The sequence below is a fragment of the Synchiropus splendidus genome, chromosome 17 (assembly GCF_027744825.2).
Source record: "Synchiropus splendidus isolate RoL2022-P1 chromosome 17, RoL_Sspl_1.0, whole genome shotgun sequence".
NCBI lineage: Eukaryota > Metazoa > Chordata > Actinopteri > Syngnathiformes > Callionymidae > Synchiropus > Synchiropus splendidus.
The window spans coordinates 3,140,922-3,162,680 of NC_071350.1; the positions used below are offsets into that span (position 1 = coordinate 3,140,922).

At 42.1% G+C, this 21,759-nt stretch overlaps 1 protein-coding gene across 11 annotated transcripts in view; it reads right to left on the reverse strand.

The window, feature by feature from the left end:
- Positions 1-21,759, reverse strand: part of msi2b (musashi RNA-binding protein 2b) — a 340,308-nt gene that overhangs the window by 134,917 nt on the left and 183,632 nt on the right. For all 11 annotated transcript variants that reach the window (XM_053847946.1, XM_053847947.1, XM_053847941.1 and 8 more), the window contains exon 7: positions 19,792-19,840. In XM_053847946.1, the coding sequence (XP_053703921.1) occupies positions 19,792-19,840 (49 nt within the window). The remainder of the gene's footprint in view (positions 1-19,791; positions 19,841-21,759) is intronic.

The following is a 21,759-nucleotide window of genomic DNA, read 5'->3' on the forward strand; positions in this document are numbered from 1 at the left end:
GCGCAAAGCTCTATTCTGTGTCTCTGTCACTGACAATTCTGAATATATAGGTGTCTTGATCTAATAAAGCAAACACTGAATCAGAGTCTCAGTAACTATTAACGTCATGATTGAGAGTCTCCACCGACGTTTCACATTTTCACACAGTAGTATTATTGCCCTATATGAACTGGACAGATATAACTTGCAATGAGGTCAACCGGACAGCAGGTGGCAGTACTGTCAAAGAGCTCCTTAAATACACGCGAAAAAAGAGCTCAAGCAGGCGCAAAACAACGCAAAGAGGTGGGGCCAAGATTGAGCCTTCAGCTCATTCTGTGTTGTGTTTGAACTCTTGACTGTAACCATACTCTGAGATAAGAGAAAAATAAAGTAACAAACAAAACCATTAAAAACCTTGAAAAAAAATGTTGCAACCTTCTCCATAAATGCTGATGTTTAATCGAGGTTTCTCACACTGTGTTGGTAGACGAGCTTGTAGGACAGAGACAGACATGGGGACTGAAAGATCAGAGACGTGGGGACAGGAGAACACGACAAATGAAATCCCAGAAGAGAAGGAGAGACGCCGAGAAATTACAGAAGAAAAGGAGAAGACAGAAATGACATTTCTTAAGGGACTGCTGTGTGGCATTTGGGGGAAGAAAAATGAAATGTGAGGACCAGAGAGAGAGATGGAAGGCGGGAGAGGGCATGGTGAAAATGGAATGAGCAAGAAACAAAGGAGACAGCGTGTGAGAGGTAGGACTAATTTAGGAGAAATGAGACAGGAGTCAGTGCTCAGGGATTGGGTGGCAGTGATGGTGGTGCTGCCTATGAGCAGGTGGACAGAGACAAACGTGAGGAGTCTTGTTGGAGGTGAGGCAGCATTCACACACACACAATGAATAAGTGAACTCTAGTAATGGAAAATGATTCTAAAACTAAAAAGAAGAAGCACCATGAGAGAGGGTTTTCTGACAGGCAGGTAGAGCCATGAAAGGCGAAGGTGAGAGAGGGAACGGGACAGAAACAAAGTAGAAGAAAAAGGAAACGCACGAGAAAAAGGGACAAAAAAAGTGAAGAGACAGAGGCAAGGAAGAGTGAGCGAGGAAAAGATGACTGAGATAAAGTGAGATGAGCGACAGCTGCTTTTGATACAAAGGTCCCTCACTCGTGGCGGTTTGGAAGGAGGCGCACGTTTGTGCGACTGAGTGTGTCTCAAGTAGCTGTTTTTATAAAGTTCAAATAAGCGAAGAAGACTGGATTGATGATAAGGAGGCTGCTCATTTGTAGCGTATGAGAAGTTCCGTCACAGAGACACACAGGAAACCTGCCTTTAGAGGATCCCGGAAGGTCCACAGATTTCCTCAGCGTGCGGCAGAGGACTACCGTAAACTCCCGCTTTACACCGACGCGGCGTGCGAGTGGTCTTACAAAACACCAAATCAAAGTGAGGCCCCACTTCTGTGTGAAGCAACTTCAGTCAAGCAGAATTCCTCTCTCATACTGCCGCTCTCTCTTGGTACCCCTTGTTCTCCAAAAGTGGAGAGGAGTGGACGAGTAGCGGTGATGATCAAAGCTGCAGATGAAGGTGCAACGCAGCTGCTATCAATTCCTGAACTTAATGTCAACGACATCCTTTCAAACTCCATACTAGAGTCTCATCAACAAGACAGTGGCTCTTCACTGATTCTCGAACTGGTTTCACTGACAGCTGTCATGATCTTTGGCAATAATCCTTCAATTCAACTTGACCGAAATGCGTAAAACTTTGAGGAAACTGACAGCTGCCTGGGCTTCTGTGTCAAGGTCTTGTTCATTAAGTTTTAAGAAAATGGTCGTCACCTTTTAAACATATATATAATTATATATAATTGATCCTGTTATTAAAATGAAATTATTTCAAATCTGCCCATAATAACACTCAACAACAGCTCCATATGAATGCAGCCATGATCACAAAAGTACAAACTATCTTGATGGTTAGTTTTATTTTATTTATTTGACAAATTGTTCTTTCTCTTCAATTTCCTTATTTATTTTTATTTAATTATTGAACAGAGCCACTTACAAAAACATAGTAACAAGACCATTATTATTATTATTATTATTATTATTGTTTGTTACCATGAACAGAATAACAGTACACAAATTGATCCATACCATCAGTGTCCTTTGCAACACAACATCATACTCAATATACACTTGTGCAGTGAAATGTTCTCTGAGTTTGATGCACAACCATACCTGAGCAGAGGTCAGAACACCAGGCATGGTAACTTTTAACGCAGCCACTTGTTGCAAACTTCCTCGCGGGAGAAACACCAACTAGTGTTCTCCACACAAATATGCAGATGACCCTGTGCGTGTATGCACTCCATTATGATGACATTGGCCTGCAACTACTAAAGTTTTTGCATGAGAAATCCACATTAGGCAAATTAAAAAAGTCGAAAAATGATAGATGTCCTCCCCGAACCCTGTAATTTCACAAATTCAGATTAGTTGCGGACCATTATGCACAGCAGCCGAGCGCACACGGTGGATGTGGGATTGTTTGTGTATAAGTGTGTGCAGTGGACATCAACGCTGAGAAGCCTTTTCTCTCTGGAGCAGTGCAAATTACTGAGCAGGGGGGCAGCGATTTCATATGATGGTGTTGAATAAATAAAACACACACATGGGCACACACACACACGCGCACGCGCACGGAGACCCACTTGGAACCTGTCAAGCACAAACAAACTGATGACAAGACGGCGACAGATGGAATCACTGAGAAGAGACGAGATACGTATTCAACTCAATTAGCAACGTGTTACCGCGTGACGCCAATGGGACGAGGAATCTTAGCATGACTGGCATCCTGTCAATCGAGCCACAGAGCCGCCAAACTAGCATCATGAAAATGCAATGAATTCAGCTTGATAAAGCAATAAATAAATTAATTCATGGGTAAGTGGTTTAAGAAGGGAAAAAAAAGGCATCGCGGCTCTGCATCATAAAACAGGGCATGATGTGACGGGGGAGCCTAAATATCCCCAGGCGCCGACACAAAGAAGCAAGTGGCAGCCGGGGGAAAGAAGAGGAGGGAAGAGAACAATGGCTGCTCCTTCGTCCCGCTTCTTCACGCTCGCTCACTCTCCCTTACTACCTGTGTGAGCATTTGTGAATTCTGTTCATACATTATCCTGCCATGGAACCTAATGAGCCAGGCATCTCCACCCTGACACTTACGCTTGGGTAGGCAACCCTTATTACAGCGCAGAGGCATACTTACTCACACACACACAACTGTACACACACACACACAAACAGAGAGCAGAGACAGGCCATCACGGAGGCTTTTTGAAGTAGCAACATGAAAACAACTTGTCCTGCTTGTAAAGACTTTAAATGCTCTTTCTGCGCAGTGTTCAGTAGTGTGTCGGTCAAGAGACTGTGTGATTATCTTTATTATTATTATTCTGTGTTGACATAATGTGAAGGCTCCGAGTGTGTGTTTGTGTATATGTGAACTTGCTGGGAACAGGTTCTCAACTTCAAAAAGCAAACACAGAATACATAGAACATAGAATTGAATGGCATGAAGACGTACCATGATGAAAAACACAACATAGGTTCAGCTTGACTAAGAGGAAAGACTGAAGTAGATAATGCGTAGATTACCATCTGAAATTGGTTACTGTTATGCATATAGAGAATTTGCCGTGGATATTTCCACATCACAATGCTTGACCGATATCTGACACTTTGTGTGTGAGAACAAAACAATGTGTGGTCCCAGATGTTATGTCACACGACCCACCACTCCGCTCTACATCAGCCGCAGTTCGGCTCTTTCTCAGAGATGGTTGCCACTTCACTGAATTCCGCTGACAGGCAAACATGCCAGTTAGCGCCACATCCCGATCTGCGCGGCACAAAGTCTCCACCTCTCCCTGAGTGGACTTGAAACACATCTTTCTCGACTCCACTTTCACCAGAGAAGATGGCTTGCAGTTATTTGCAGCAGCGCTCTATAGACTGGCCTTGTACTGTCCGCCTAATGGTGTTTCCAACCAAAATTAGACAGCTGGCCCCTCGATAACAGCAGGAGTCAGGATGTAGCTCTCCAGCTCTAAATTTAATGAGGTGTCTTTAAGTTGTGTTAAGAAAGAAGTGGAGGCGAAGTGAAGAAACCGATGAGGGGTTGCCTCGAAAAGTAAAAAATAATAACACTGTAGGTCATGTGCCCCAAGGTCATACAATATGTGTAACTTCATTAAGTCTAAATACAAAGTAATAAACCCATTTGTGATGAACCAAGGAGCCGACAAGACAACATGTATGTAGCGTCTCACACAGAACACGCCAGACTGCTATTCATTTTCTTATACCTATGACCCATTTGGTGAGTCTCCACATCGCTCCTTATGCACCTCATCACAGCACTGCATACTTCTCATTCTAACCCTATGAAAATCCTAACACCAATCTCAATCTCAGTCTTTTTAAATATAAAGCCTTCAGGCTGTGTATAGGCAGGTATCTTGCGATACATTCCAGCTACAGGAGTGGTGATAGGACACATTGTGAGTTCAGAAATATATTGTAATAAGAACTGTTATGTTAAAGGGGAAAATCAGATTATGCAGAACAATATCATGCATCTACTTTTGGAGTTGAGTGTGCATGCTTTCTTTGGTAGAGAGCCAAGTCACATGTCATCAGGTCCCAGCCATGTTCCCCATCCCTCCTGTCCAAAAGCAAATTTTAATAAGTTGATAAAATAACTTCATAACCCTTTATGTTCAAATATATTTAGTCCACATTGTTAAAACTTGACATGACATATTACCCCAGGAAAGATGACGCTGTTTCTGATGAGGAAAATAATAAGTGATAAGACCAATAAATCAGACAGAAAAAAAAAAAAACCCTTAATTCGATAAACTCACATCAAGGGAACCTGTGGAAGGAACTTGTTCATCTTGATGCTGGAGACAGAGATAAAAAAAAAACCCTCCTATTGCCAGATATTTTTATGAACTACAGTGTTTGGCAAAACTCCAGTCTGTGATGGGATTCCTCCTGCCGCGCTGTGATTGTTAACCTGCTCCTGGATGAAATGCCCTTCAGCATCAAAAGGGCCTCCTACAATTGTTCTGAGGGCCAAACCTGCACGGCGGTGGGAGGCCAATCAGCTGCACGTGGTGGCGTCCCGCCAGACCCAACAACCGTCACAGGTGTCAGCCAGTGTTGACTCAGAACAACAAAGATATTTCCAACTATCAATAAATAAACAACTATAACACCATCATTATTATCAGGATGCTGTTGTGATCATGATTATTACTACAGCAATTCACAAGATAAATGGCTGATTATTTTTTTTCTTACAGGAAATATGTTGCACCTATAGCACAATTATACAGGATTTGTCTCACAACAACATTATATTTTTATGAGGTAGCAGATAAGTTGGGGACTGTAGTTCAGTGTTGACATCCATCAAGCCTTTGTTAACATTGAGTTATGATCACAGAGATTTATATTTGCTTTCACTTCTGCACTTCACTCAGAGGGGCTCATTTAGATGAGTGGGATACATCACTTCACTGTGTAAGATTGGATTTATGATTTAGCATTTTTCCTCATCAAAACAAAAGATGAAGGTTGTAGAAATATGTGGAACAACTTGGTGACTTCTACTGTCCTTAAGTCTGACTGAGTTAGTAATTGGTGAGGTGTTACACCACCCTCAATGAACTTTAAGTGACAGGTTAGCGCTGGAGTAATAGTTTTAGTATATAACAAACCTCTGCGTGACCTTCAGCGAAATAAAAGAAAATGAATGAAATAATTCAGACATTGTTCTTTCTGCTTTAATCTCAGATTAGACGCTTGGAAGGGGGGCCATGTAATCTAATTCAACTTGCAATCTTTCGGCGAGAAGTGATTGCCGAAGCTCGGCTGAAGGCTTCTCTGCGCGAGTGCTGCAGAAATCTGACCACACTTAAAAGAGACTGAGAGGAAGTCTCACTTCAAAGAATTGTGACCCGTGCTCCTCTTTTCTGGAGACTTGATTGCATACGGGGAAGTTCACTATTCGCAAATGGAAAGCTTCAATCCAAATAAGACAACAAAGGGCCGATCCTGAAGGGGCCCCTGATGGGGTTTTCCATGTTTTAAAAGTTTCCCACGATGTTAGCAAGATGAAACGAGAAGTGACATGAAAAGTTCATCCATTTCCCAGATGGACTGCTATTGCACACATGCTTTTGCCGTGTACTAAAACACCAATAAACTCCTGTGAACTTTTCGGATTCCACGATAAGAATGTTGACAGACATGGACTGAGAGAGGAAGAGAACGTCTCAATTGGGAGTGCGATGTCACATGGTTTCGTGTCACACTAACCGATGAGGTAAGTCACCTTTGTTTTCATTATCAAACTAGTAAATGCCAAAGGCACTGATATTAGTCATAGCCCCTCAGGGAGCATGGTCCATTTTTGAAGTCATTCCTGATTCTTGTTTCTCGAAAGATGGCCATTTAAGACAACAGGTCGTAGTGTTCGAAAGTGTGGCTTGGTTTTGTTTGAGAAGATAACGCATATCAAGGATGAGCAAACCCATGGTAGAATGATGAAAGAGTGTTCCGTGTTTGGTGTGTGACCCCACACACCTGTCACACCTGCGCTACTAGAGTGATTTTTTTCTTTTTTTACAGTGATGTAGTGTCCTCAGTGTCTCTCCTCCTCCTCCTAATAATAACCAGAACTGAACTACGGAGCCACACTGAACACATCGTAATTTTTCAAATAAGAGCTTTTGATGTGGATGTTGAGCAGATATTTTATATGGGATACACATGTGGATAGTAATGATTTTAAATTCTTCTCAAGGACCAATAAAGACCACAGTTGTAAAGAACTGGATCTCTCTATGAACTGTTTTATGCTGCATGCTTCACCGGGTTAAGACATGTTCCTGGATTATCTGCCATTATTTTAATATACTTGTTTAACAATGTATGGAGTATCACAGTGAGATGATTTAAGCAACTTAAAGTTAAACAGAAATTCAAAATTAACGCAAGTTGTTTGACAGGAGAGTGACAAAGAATAGTTTGAATTCCTTACGACAGAACTGAATTGGTTCTCATTCACACAGCAACATGCCCTAGACAACAGCGACGGCTGACAAATGATGACCAAACCAAATGTGCCAAATATATTAGAACAGCTGATCATTTCAGTGGTGCATTAATATTTGAAATGTAAGACTGACAATTTAGGATAAGATGGGGTTGTAGAACACGTGTTTCATCTGCATTTCTCTGTGGAAGTATTGTAATTTGTATTTGTATATTCAGCCTAAACACTTCCAAATGAATTTTCTCATTTTCCTTCATCGGCCAACAGTCAAAAAGTTGGAACAGTGACTTTAATTAAATCCATTTTGACTGCAAAATACTATTAAGATAGTTAGAAACTCACATGTCAAGGTCATCACGACAGACATTCTCATATGAACAATACCACAATACATTTTTTTAAGCTTTTGAGGTCACCCCAGAACTTATATTTAAAGTTGAGTTCTGCCATCAGCAACTACAGGGTATAATATTAACTGTGACCCAAGGACACATTTTGCAGGGAGTAAAAAAGGTGCAAACATGGCGATGAGAAAAATGAGAATCACATCCAGGAAAAAGGATTTTGAATCAGAAAACAGGCAAAGTTCATCAAGCAAGACGGACAGAGGGATCTGAAAAGTCATTTGACACAATGATTTCCCTTTAAAATGTTATGGAGTTGGTCAAAAACATCCAGTTTAAGGGAAATTGTGATAGAACGTTTTAATTGCTTGAGAGCCGTCAACATCCTTATCTTCAAAGGCAAATGTTGGCAGGTGAAAAGTAATATGCAGGCTCCCAATAAGGGTTTCCCACACGACCCCTCTGGAAATTAAATTGTCTGCCAGCGCCCTTGAGCAACCTTGTTATAGCCTGGATGATTTTTTGAACTGGATGAGTTTAAAAAAAAAAAAAAAAACTGACGTTGAAGGTGGAAAAGCATGAGGAGGTTTAAGGTGCCAAACTCTTCTTTCTTATTTGCACTCATTGTACTGACAGAGCTTCAGTCTTGTTTTATATTTAATAATGCTGGTCTCTCACATGAGTCAATGATCTCAAGTAGTAGTAGTTATTCTCAACTAGTTAGGAATAAGTAGCTAGTTGAAGATGAGTTTCAGATGCATTTGTGTCTAAAGCGATTCACTCACCCATATGTGTGCACTTGTGTGCGGGTGGTTGTAAACACCAGGTCACGGCGGTTGCAATCTCACTGGAGGTTTAACCTTGGCAAATCCACTATTAGGTGTTCTGAGAATGATGATGTGAGCAGTAGATCCTCCCCGATGGTTTCACTTTCTAAGTGCATCCACTGGGTCACAAATAGAGAAGCTGAGGGGGTATTACTGGGTCAAAGGTCGGCTAACACTCAATATGATGACAATTCTAAGCTGGCATTTTCATTTCCTGAAGAGACTGATTCCCTGCAGAACCCAGGCCAAATGTTTGTGAACACAAACTCTCTGTGTTAAAGAGCCAACGTAAATATGCTGCGTGTGCACGGCAGTCAGATATTGAGGGGAGGAATCCCGATCGGTATTGCTTTCCGATGCCAGCGTTCCTGAAACAAATTGACCGGACAGAAAAATGATTTTCTTCCTTTGTATTTGTCCTTTTCATTTTGTCCTTCAAACGCCTTCAGAGGTGTGGCTGTGCCACCAAACAGTGGGACGTTTTTAATGGCACATGGTTTGTCTCCTGGTGGCGAGATAAACATGGGGAAGAGATTAAAACCCCAGGATTTCTTCCACAATCTCCTGCCTTCATCCCACCTTCCTTGCAGTGGCCATGCCGGGCCAGAACAGCAGAATCTAATTCAAAACCAAATGCAGCCAGTCAGTGGGGCTCATGAGATCCCCCGCCCCAGTCCAGTGGAAAAAAGGGAAATCCACACATATGATACCGTCCACACTGGTGCATGGCGCGAACAGCACTTTCCTTCACTGAATATCGGCCGGTCGAACTCTGACATAGGACAAAAGCTTTTGACGAAATATTTTGATGACTATTTTCTTTTTCTCCTCCTACATCCCAGGCTCATGTCCAGACGCTGCTAGCCTGTCATAAAACTGGATTTGCCACTCTGAAACTCAAGCATGCACAGGCTAACACCAACCCAGGAGAAAGCCACTGGAGAACAGGGGAGAGGCTCAACAAGTGCCATACAGTTAAAGGGGTCCTCTTGTATCTCTTGTAGACACAAGTTCTTCAGACAGACCACTGGGTTTTGCTTCCTCATTAGAATGACATGCGGTGAAGACTGCGGGAAAACGTAACAATGAAATTCCTGCTTCAAGATCAGCGTCCAAACCAATGCTTTTCAGTCGGTGCGAGTGAGTTGTGACTCCCGGCTCTCAGGTGGGTAGCGGACACACCCAGAAGCTCAGGACATCAAAATGACATTGGCTAATCGCTAATATCAGCTCTGTCAAGGTGAGAGCGTACAACACACAATGAGTGGGCTAATATTGGGTGGCGCAGGGTTATCTGATTCCGCGGGTTCTGTCAATCAGTCGGGCACAGCGCTTGATTGTTTTACTCTGCATCATTGAAGCAATGCAAGACTCACAGAGCACAGAGGAGCACCGATCTGTAAACACTACAACTCCCATGGAGCCAAGAGGGATTTCGTTGTTTAAAAGGGGATTGGCAGCGCAGGATAGTCAGCATCAAAGAGCAGGACTGGACACACAAGTCAAACTGAAGCGTAGTTGAACTCAGTCCAACAATCTACAGCTGAACACAAGACAACCTTTGACAATTTTTTGCCACGACAGACGTGGGAGCTTCGGTGAAACACGTGCTTATAAATGAACCACTGAAACAGACGACTGGAACGTCTTAAACAAGTTGAGCATTCTCTTCTGATGCACCTGTAAAGTTGAGTCCTCGGTGAAACCCAAATGACCCGGCTGGGCTTTCTCGCCCGAACAAAAGCAGGCACTATCAAGCCGCACCCGCACCAGAGCTCCATCCATTTGGTAAACAGCCTGAGTCCTACAGTAGTAATCAGAGGGCATTTCTGAGGGATTTGCAGGCTGGCCAGGAGGCATCCGCTGGAGTGATCTCTAATTGCTAGAAGCGGAGGCCGAGACTGCCTGGCGCTCTTTTGAAGCCATGGGCAGCAGTTTCCAGCCAGAGGAGCCGGCAGGGGGAGGCTTCCCACTGAGCCACTCTTCTTTCTCTTTATTTTCCTCTCTCATCACTGCTTCGTTCTACTTCGGCCTTCTTCTCCGTCTCCTGCTTTCCTCCTTTCCCACCTATGCTCGCCTCCCTCCACACCATTTTCTCCCTCGCTAAGTCAATGAGCCAGCAATCACTTTGCAGACGGACAACCTCTGCTCAGTCAGCCATGTTCAATCCCTAACGCCGGTGGCTGATGAGGCATTGTGGTGACGTCAAACGCAGGGTGCAACGCTTAACCTGCAGAGGCCCAGCTCACCATCCTGCACCTTATTAGTTTGCTCCTCAGCCAGTCGGGCGAGAGAAGAGAATTTACGTCAAATAATACCTCACTCATATCTTTACTTACTAGTTTGTCTGAGAGGCATCACTTTTTAATGAATCTCTTTCTCAAAGTCCATTTCTATGCTAGGGAGCCCTATACAGCCACTTTTTTCAAAAAGTGTTCACTGCTATCACAAAAACACAACCCATAGTCGGATGCTTTGAGGGCCACTCGGCCCGTGTGACACTGACTCTTTGATGCCAATTCTGCACTGGGACTTGCACTTGCTAGCAGTGCTGCCAATCCAGGTAAAGAGATTACAGAAACACACAATGCCCCGTTCTGTTCCTCTGCCAAGGAGAAAACCAGCTTTTTAAGCTTGCGGCAGAAAGAGACGACGTCTAAATTCAGATGCAGCCTCCTGCAGAACCCAAGACTTTCTCCGCTTTCCTTCAACTTCAAACATAATCTTGCTTTGTGAAGTGATTGACTAGAACATTAAACACCCAGCTTTTTGTCCTTGTTATTGCTGTGCATTACCGTCGCACACATATGAGGACGTCTGCTACCACTAAACAAAGCAGAGAACCAAAGTTCCCCCACGATTTTGTTGGCTTTTCTAATTCTGTATTTATCTAGGTGAAGAAGGATATACATTTTTAACAGAAGAAGGTTGAAGATTGGTTACTATACGCATGACATCGCCACAAACTGGCCAAACGTTGCCATTTTTTAAACTGGACTTACCAGATTTAAACCGCCAGCCATCCACCAGGAGCCTTTCATGCTAATGGTGTGTTTTTTATGCTGCTCAGAAATGAGACAAACGTTTGGGTATGAGAATGTGACGAGTTTCTGATGTCAGAACTTTAGAAAGCACATGCACTGGCAAATTGCGGCAACAGACATAGACTTTGGTTCGGTATCATACAAGAAACTGCACGATAATGACGCTGCCAACGGGTTGAGAAAAGTATTGTCTAAACCATGTGAAATGAGTCACATTTGCAGTGTACATGATTTGGGTTTATAATCAAAAGAAATTGTAGTTGTGGACAGGGATCCACCTTCAAATCCCTTTAAAAAGAAAAGTAGCAATGACTGCATAACGTGTGTGCATTTGTTGAATAGTCAAACAAAAAAGGCAAGCAGAGATTACAGTGCAAATATGCTATTCTCTGTCAGTTACTCTGCATAAAAATGTAAATGAATACATTTTAGCAATTTCACTGGCTGCACTTGGGTTTGCCAGGATTACACTGAGAGAGCGCTTTCTAGTATCCACCAGCCAAGGTGTGTACCTATGTTCCATATTTCCACTTCAGGAGATCTCATGTGGAGTATGTGTGTGTAATCAATGTTTTTGATGAGGTATGGAGCTCAATATGGCGCAGCACAACCTTTATGATGTTATGGGGTTGAAGACGGAGAGAATGGCTCCGTCATCTTTTGGCTATTATTATTTATTTATTATTTATTTATTGCATGAATGAACAGTAGAACAACACAATTCATAACAATATGCAATCTGAATAACAAATGTATAGTATTTCACTAGTATGCCAGGATTCACAAGTTTTCAATTTCAGAACACAACTTTGTGGTAAACCAAAGTCAATCACTAAAGAGGGAGACAACCGTCGGACAAAATGCATATTCAAGACAACAAGGGATTGGGTAATGGGGGGACGACAGAGCACATTATCAGTAGATATGAGTATCAATAAATTGCAGTATTAAAATATTCATATGTCAAAATTCAGATTTTTTTGTTGTTATGCTCCCAGGAGTATTATCAAGCTCCCGTACTTCCACATTGATTTTTATTGTTATTTTGTAATTTTGTTTGTAATATTATATTTTAATATATTATTTTATTTTAACTAGGGGTGGGATTCGATTAAAAAAATAATCTCATTAATCAGAGAATTTGTGATTAATAGAGCAGTTTAATGGTATAAGAATATTTGTATATTACTCAATCAAATGAAGGACCCATACATACATTTAAACAACAAAATATTGTTTATTTTGCAAAAGCACAATAAATCACAATGTTCAATATTCAAGATTTTATATCACCTTATTTAAAACTAAAGCTCTTTTAATGTCTTGAAAATATTTGTAGAAGAATTTCAATTTTAGAAGAATTTCAAGTCCATTCAGAGTTGTGTAGCGAAAAACATCCCTGAACAAAAGCAAACAGATGCTTTTGTTTGCTTTTGTTCAGGGATTCCTCCATGTTTGTTGTTGTTGTTATCATCCAAGCTGCGACGTGTCTCGTGCATCAGTGTGATCAGTGGACCAGGAACTTGTGCACTTACAAAGGTATAATCTATGCATTCCATTTAAGTTGAGTTCTTCATAGGTCACGGTATCAGCAGTGACCTGAAATGAGTAGGCAGGTGGGCTGAATTGGCCCCCGAGCCATGGGTTTGACACCTGTTCTAATGTTATGATCCTATTTTCTACATTTTTTTTCCACTTTCAAAAGCTGATGGCGTCAGTGTTTTTCATGATACGGTGCTAAACAAACATGACTTCCTCCCGTCCGACCACCTCTTAATGTAGTTATTACTAATTCAGTTCAGGTTATCACAACCTTGTCCCAGAATATACCACATTATTTAAAAAATGACAGATAAAACATCACTTACAAATTTAGACGGTTTATGTTTCCTAATCGGAAAAATGGAGCGAGAACTGCGGCAGAGCGGAACAATAGGCGCCCTCTGGCACCAACCTCTGGACGGCAGAACAGTTCACCAGAGACTCCACTGGCCCACAATGCCCAACTGCAGCGAGATGGAGGCTTTTGAGAGTTCAATTTCCAACACAATTGGCGATATTCTAGACCTATAAATGCCAAGGAGATGGTGTGCGGAAAGGCCATTGTGAGGGGCTTTGCTTTCCAGCAAGTGTCCTCTAGAAGAAGACACAGAAAGACAGGAGAAGAGGAAGAAATGGCGAAGACAGGCATAGCAGTCCGCAGCAGAAATGGTGCGATTGTGTAGAATAAAAGAAAGACTGAATAACACTGGGAGATAAGGCGTCAAATAGAAGAGAACAGAGAAAACAAGAATGTCTCCTCTGGCTGTCGTTTCGCCGCTGACGCCGGAGCCATCTGAAGGACAATACTGCTAGTAGTGGAGTGTGACGTTTGTCCTCCATCCAATTCACCTCAGACCCAAAGAAAACACATTTATTATCAAGTGCCGATCAGGGATCTTCCACACAATCAACACTTCCACACAAATAGAAGACGTTTGAAGTCAAACACATTAGAAAGTCTTTGAAAATGGAGACAAAAGTGTGAAAGGACAGCCGGGTGTTATGAGGGGGTAAGTGAACTGAAGGAGAAGTAAATAGAAGCTTTACATTTCTAAAATTCAAACTCTTTATGCCATCAATTCATCTATCTATCTAACTATCTATCAATATATCTCTTTTAGACTCAATTTTTCAGGTGACCACAGAAGATGCAAAGCATGGGGGCGCTCCTGTGTTAGTTCATATAACAACAAGCACGCCATTACAAAGGTCTTCACTCCTGTGGTCAACACACATGACAAAAGATAGTTTGATTTCAACGTGAATTCCACAAAGAAAGTGTAACACAGATGCGCCTCCAATATATTATTGATTCAGATTGTTTTGTTTTTAATCCATTTAACTAGCATCCCACAGATACTGAGGATGTATCAGTGTCAAAGTGGGAGATAATCCAGATCAGTGTAGTGGAGTTGTTTTGCCAAACTGGACATCATCTCCTCTGCTTTATGGAATTAGAAGCCAGCGAAGTGAAATGACTGGATATTCGCATTCCAGCTAGGGAATGTTTGAGGACCTCTGAGTCGCTTGCTGCAGTGGTCGGGGGAATGGAAGTCTCGACGTAACGGACGACAGCAAAAACTGATAAGCCGCTGAAGTTGAAAGAATGGAATGGCTTTTGGGAGACATTTTCCCTTTCAGTTCTGCAGACGAAGCCGGAATTATTTTTTCATGAATCAATCTGTGAGATAAAAATCAACACAGGTGGGGGAATTGATTTGGACCGCAGCCGGCCAGATGCTCGACACCGGATCTGTGGCCACTGTTAAAATCGCAGCACTGGCTTCACCGATGACATGTTTAATGTCCTTCCTGCTCTGCTCACTCGGCTGCTGAGCCATTAATATTACACAAGCTCCCCAATAGTTTGGATGAATTATTCAAATTTACTCATGGCTCTTCTGATTCTCACTTCATCCGAAAGATCTGCCGAGCTTCTGCGATTAAAGCGGCAAACAGTCTCATGTTTCTTTTCGCAGCACAGCCAATAATAATGTGTCACATTGGATATAAATAAATCAATTGTCAGCAGAAAAGGGGGATATTTCTCCATTTGAAGGACATTTCACCGTCCAAGCTGCTCACACATTCCCGAAGCTCAACGTCCATGCTCTTTTACACAGAGCTGGCAGTGAACTAGACAGAACAGAGGGGGAGAGAAAAGGCAAAACTGGAGGGAGAGAGGAAGCTTTCGTCTCAAAGCAGACCTCACACTGGGTGCTGTCACGACACATCAGAATCCCCTCAAAGCTGTGGATCACTTTCACGAGAGTTCACACTAAGAGACTGTTTGTTGAACTCAAAGACTCAAAGAATCAAACGCAGAAATATTGAACTATGCAGACGCAGAGGAAGTCATTTGGCTCAAAGTAGCAGATTCTAAAGCAGTGTACACTTGTTTGCATGACGGGAGAGAAGGACGTCTGGTTTTGTAATGTTTGAGCACACTACCGACTGTGTCGGGCTGCAAATAAAATTAACCGATATCAGCTAGTTACGCAGTGCTTCAGTCAGTGACTAGTGAAACAGCAGTTGAAAATGATGTAAGCATTGGTTTAGATCTGAAGTTCCACTTCAAAAGGTTAAAATAAATAAGCTCCTCTTACACCAACCCAGAGCTGCCGACTTCTATTTAGCAATTCAACTCAGCTGTGCCAAAATTGTTTTCATTTTCATTCAGTGCCTACTTGCTACACTTAAGCACATGCTGGGTGGAATCATTTTACATGAGTAGATTTTAACTTTTTGGTTTATTTGTTGCCACACATGAGAAGCATTAGCTGCAATTCTGTCAGCACAAAATTTCATTCACCAATTCATAGTTGACAAGTCAAGAATACCACCCAGCAGACATCTGCAGATTAAGGTTACACTAAGTTGGTTCGGGCTAAACCTTGGTAGGTACAACTTTCATCACTTTGTATCACTTTGATAACCTCCGTTTTTTTAGGTGTCAGAATCAGAATTCTGTTCTTTAGGTGTCATCAACACACCTCGGGAACAATGCATAAACATGAACATGGAATGGTCATATATCGGCTACAAAGGTGGTTCTGCTGAATTATAACACTAAATAAATCTAGTTCTGAGTGAATTAATGCCAGAACCGGCAACAACTCTTAGTGACATCACTGGAGGCGGACCGTGTCGCCTCAACATGAGAATGGAAGTGAAAAAGCTCTCATCAGTATCAGAGGACAAATGCCAAACCACTGCATGACAGCTGGATGTTCTAATGGTGCCAGTGAGCCTGTTGTTCCAACCAAAAGATGAAGTAATAAGAAATAGGTGAAGCAAGTTTAAAGAATGAGGAGCGAGTGGCAACTATCTGCGTTTTGCAGGATTATTTGTTGCTGAATGTTTGCCTCAAACAGGCTTTGAAACTGACTGAAAATGCCAACAGTTTTGTAATGTAAACCAATAGCAAGCAATGACACCAACCTATCAAAACAGTGGAGAGACGCTATCAATGAATCACTGCCCCTTCTGAAGGGAGTTGTACATTACGCTTACACTGTTCAGTATTGACGTCCGTCTTTGATCCGTTCAGGCACTTCATCCTCTCACAATAGTCTGAGATGTCGCTTCCACAATGACGTGGTTTGAATAAAAATAAACCTTTGTTTACATGAACCTACTCTTCTTCCTCAAAAAGTGCTGTCAAAGCATTTTTCACTGATATTGCTACTTCCTCCACTTCAGTGCACAGCACACCGGTGTATGGTACCTCCAGTGACGTCACAAGATGGCAGCTGCGTTTGACCCGCTTCTAAGAACCCTGTCAGACTCGGTCTGCATTTTATGATAGCAACAAAATTGTATTGAATTATTTGTGTACACAGAATGGAAGAAACATTATTTCTTGTTAATACTTAAATATTGGTTAATGTTGGTGTCTGTGACACTCAAAAGTGCAAGGCAAGACACATCTCATCAATACAGACAAGAAGAGTAGTATTCATCTGTACACTAAAGCCCTTTCGCACTCATCACCACTACCTTTGTCCGACCTGATATCCTATGGTTAATCTCAGCAATTGCAGTAGACATGGACAACTGAGAGGACTAGTACAGCCTCATGGAGTGCGAGCAATCAGCCAGTCGATGCCACTCAGCCAGGATATGCTGGAAAATCATTACAGTAACTTCAGAAGACAGGCATAGGAAGGCCATCATTGAACTGGCCAAAGGAGCCGGAGGAGCGAATTCGGCTCAAAGAGCAGGACGCAAAGTGCGAATAAGGACCATAAGACCAGCTGCAGGAGGCGGTAGGGAGAAGTAACCATTGCTGACCCACCACCTGCGACGTCCAGGGATCAGGTCTGAGATGGGTGGCTCCTAGCTGGAGGAGGTGCATCACGCAGCAGTGCAACAGTTAAATATAATAGTGTTTGTTTATCATTCTGTTTCGGACATAAAATTGATACGATATTTTTAAGGTACAAAAAGCATGGCATGGCACTTAAAGCATCCAGGTCCCACGTGACCTGGCATCAAAATCAATAATACCGTAATGAGAGGAGCTGAGTTTACTGTGTAAATGTACATAAAAAAATATATTGAAAACCATAGAAATGTAGGCTGTAAAAAACACACTGTTGCTCCAAACTGACTTCATAATCATGAACTTTGGCAAATACTCCATCTCCATCTTGTCCCAAATATACTTGAGATTTCATACCTCAGAAAAAACTTCTGTGAGAAAGAACACTTGATGCCACTGTGACGTACAGATACACACAACCAAATGTGGTTTCCGATCACACACATGAAGGCTGAGGGAGGACTCGTCATGGGAAGGTTTCATCCACTAAAGAGATTTAGTTCAGCGAGATGCTGGAAAGTCGTCTGACTGCTGTGACAAAGTGAGAAAAGTGAGCTCCTTCTTCTGCTGGAAACACCTGTCAGTGCCTGTTGACTGCTCACAGATGCACTCACACATCTGCACGCAGCTTTCAGAAACTTCCTGTAGCATTTTAGCATTCAGTGGAAATCCCTGTCAAGTCAACACAGGTCAACTGTGTAAAGAAAGTTTTGTTGTCTGCCATATTGTCAGGGCAAATTTTCAATAGCTGCCAGAGAGTAGATCTACAAGAATCTAAAAAACTGTTTCCAAGACAGACAGAAGAAAGGTACTGAGATTTGGGATTGGGATTTAATGTCCTGCTTCTGCACCAAACACAACTTAAAATAACGCATGAATCACACCTTGTTCACCAGTAGAGATAACATATATTTATTTACTTTGTCGCAATAAATAATATTTCATAAATGATCTAGTACCGCCTTTTTATGTTTCTATTTTATGTTCAGGTCCCCCCACTTTTACAATTACATTTTTTTTTCCAGTTTGATGTATTTATCTATTTTGTTTTGGACTAGAAAGTACATTTGTAGTCCATCATTGTTATTATAATTATTATTATTTTGGCAGGACAAAATTCTATTCAGTCCCCAGTACACTCTTTTGGGGCATGCAATTGGTTTGCACATCTTTTTGTACACAAATCATCACAAGTTCCACCTTGCTCCCCTGCTTCAAAACATATTTTCCATCTTGTAAATGCTTTCTTCCTTTGTAAATGCTATGATGCGTCATCAAAAAATAAAAGGAAAAAAATGTTTTTAAAAGACAATCGCAATGACAATCAGAATAGTGCCTTTTTGATGTGTTGTGATTTTCTGTATTTATATTTTCGTCGTAATTTTCACATTACCGTAAATTCCAGACAATTTGACGATACTTTTTATCTTGGGGTATGACTCCTACGGCTAATACAACGAGGTGGCTAATGTATGGATTTTTACAAGCCAATAAGCTGCACAGTGCCAAATTATTGAGCCTTGTCACATCAAACTAATGATTTCACACGTTATTTAACTTAATGCGGTCCAAATGGGCTATTTCCGCATGTATGTCCGCGGCAAAAAGTCAGACACGCGAACAAAAACGGTGCTTTAATGTAAATAAAACATGTGACGAGTTTGTTTCATGAGTCAGTCTCGATGTTGCACGACGATTACACATCTAGTTTAGAAGTGATCCTCATGCATTTTTAAACCGGGTAAGTGGAAATCACTGACCTTTCAATGTTGCAGACAGCACCACTGCACCCACGTCTGACAGACCGGTGAGGCTTATGATTTGTTTTCCTTCTTAAATTCAGCGGGTGGTGCTATAATTCTGGTGTGCGTAATCGTCTGGAATTAACACTAGATACATTTTCAGTATACAGATTTTTGTTTAAAATTGTGACATATTTTAGCTTGAATTGATCCGGTTCTGATGCCCTAGATGAGAAAGCAAACACTTGGATTTTCACTGGCATCTGTATGGTTTTATCAGGAAAAAGCAAGTGAGGGCAGATCCGACTAGAAATACCTTTTTTTAGTCAGATATCAGGCCAGTAGATAGGAAAGGCTTTAGGACATCAAATTCATGGCTCACGGTCATAATCCGATCACCAGTCAAATTGTCTAATTTGATCTGGACGTTTTACAAACACAAACAGCCGCATTGTGCTGCAGAGACGCAGTCTGTCTTTGGAAAGTCCTCTGCTTGAGAGAGAAATGTCCCCTCAACTAAGATAAAGGGCCGATGAGAGCGGCAGATAAAGTCAGTGCCTCTCCTGGGCCTTATCTGATGCTGTTATCTGACTGCACAGCACCCACCATCTTGCAATCTTTACACCCTTTAAGCACCTCTCTGAAACACTCACACCATCGGCAGTGTTGCAGATGCACAGCAGACATTCTAAACACCCAACCAGCTTATTGATTACTTTGACACGCTCCCATTGTTGCACAGGCACGGCGGCTAATATCATGTGAAATGGAACTGCTCTGCGTCAGCTCGTGGGGACATCACTTTTTACCGCACAGGCAGAAAAGAAATCCAAATGTGTACTTACCTCTATGTCTGTTAGTCGTCTTATCAAACATAAGCATGGCGTCATCAACCTGCAAGACACCAGAGGAGAACGGATGTTAGCTGCAGCTTAATCTTTTCACAATGTGTCCAATCCCATCTCATTCCCCCCACTGTAATTACTCTAAGAATATGTATTATCACTCTTTTATGGTTAATTCTCTCTAAGCACAGCTCTCCTTCCATAATCATTCAGCGGTCACAGGATTACCGTCAGGCCATTTCCCTTCCTGCCACTACTTGACAAATTTGATGATGTAGGTGTTTCAGAGTCGGCAAAAGATGTGAGTGAAAAGTGGCAGCCGGGCCGCTGGAAATTAACAATAATGACAAGCTCTGGAGGGAAATGAAGGGAAAATATGTTTATTTTGATGAACGCCAATGTCCGGTGGTGGGGCGGGTGACAGATAGACACATTACGCTGAGCGCGCATGAGACAAATGGGATGTTTCCTCGTGTCGCAGCAGCCGCCATAATACCATCCCTCATCATCACACGCAGACACACGACATACCACACATCTGCACCAACTTTTTAAGAGTACATCAAGGCAAGCCCGGCTCTGAGAGGTGAGCGAGAGGAACAAAAGGATGGCCGGTCAGCGGGTTACCACGAGCCTGAGGAGGGGAAAGACGAGTCTGTCTCACTGCAGGGGCGACAAAGATTTGGGAGGAGACGGGAAGAGACGAGAATAGGGCCTCGCTGGAGCCGAACTGTGTGATTGGATGAAAACAAGGAGTCTGGCAGCCAGGCAGACTAGCACTGGCACAACACTCCCACCGCCCTCTTGCCACACATTTGGCGCACAAGACGTTGGCAACCCGCTGCACAGGCCACACCGGCTCTCGGGCACTTTATTTGCACGTGCCTACAACACTTCCAATTTGGCAAATATAGATGTATCATTGATTTTAAGCAGTAATTAAACACAGTTTTATCGAACACACACTGAATGACCCGACTTAAACCCTGCCTTTTTAAGCGAAACATAAGTCCATTAAGGGCAATAAATAACATGAAGGGCATAAGATACTGATCTCTGGAGAATGCGAGAACTGCTTCATAAATACAGGTGTAGATTACTAGATTTCATGAGTGTCTCAACAATACATCCAGGTAGCTCACTGTACTGTGGATTTTGAGCAGCAATTTATTCTCAGGTGACGAATCATAACCTCAATTCTAACACGTGGTCAAACATGAAGACATTTTGCCTATTTGTCCCAACACACCCCTCAACATAAGTGTGCTTTAGAAGTGTAAAAACACATGTTCTAACACACTTCAAACACTTGTCGGTTTGATGCTCAAACCTAAATATTGAGTTCCAGTTGGACAAGCATGCGAGCGGACGGTGGTACTGGGCGCCCCCCCCTTAAATTCAAATTCTGTAACTAAAAGGTGAATTGATAAAACATACAGGTTCAGCAGAACCAGAGGAATCTTTGGTGCCATGCCGATACAAAGCCTCGAGGACTTTTCTACGGAGGTGGCTGAATGACTCAAAAAGATTCAAAACATTTACCCATTATCTTTGGGCTTCAAACATATTCTCAATTATCTGGAGCGCGTGCAAAAGGCCTGTTAGTAAAATTAAGAGTACTGAAACTACCTGATTTGGTCATGTAGCATGAAAGAGAAATAGAAACCCCACCTGAAATGCTACCAAGATTGTTTTTGACAAACATCTGATGAAGAAGAACATAGAAAAGGAGGGTACATCTGCCATGCTGAGACAAATATACATTGAAACATTAAGCAGTAAGTAAAGACTGTAAAATAAAAAAAAGGAATCTCGTGTAAATGCAAACTGAACATTGCTGAGTTTGACTGATTGATGCTACTTCTCTGAGCCAAACCGCAACTAGGGAACTGCAAATGTCCTCTGATTGCCACGTTAGCCATTCGCCAATGTTTGTTTTTGCATGATTCTTTATCTCCACATTCAAGT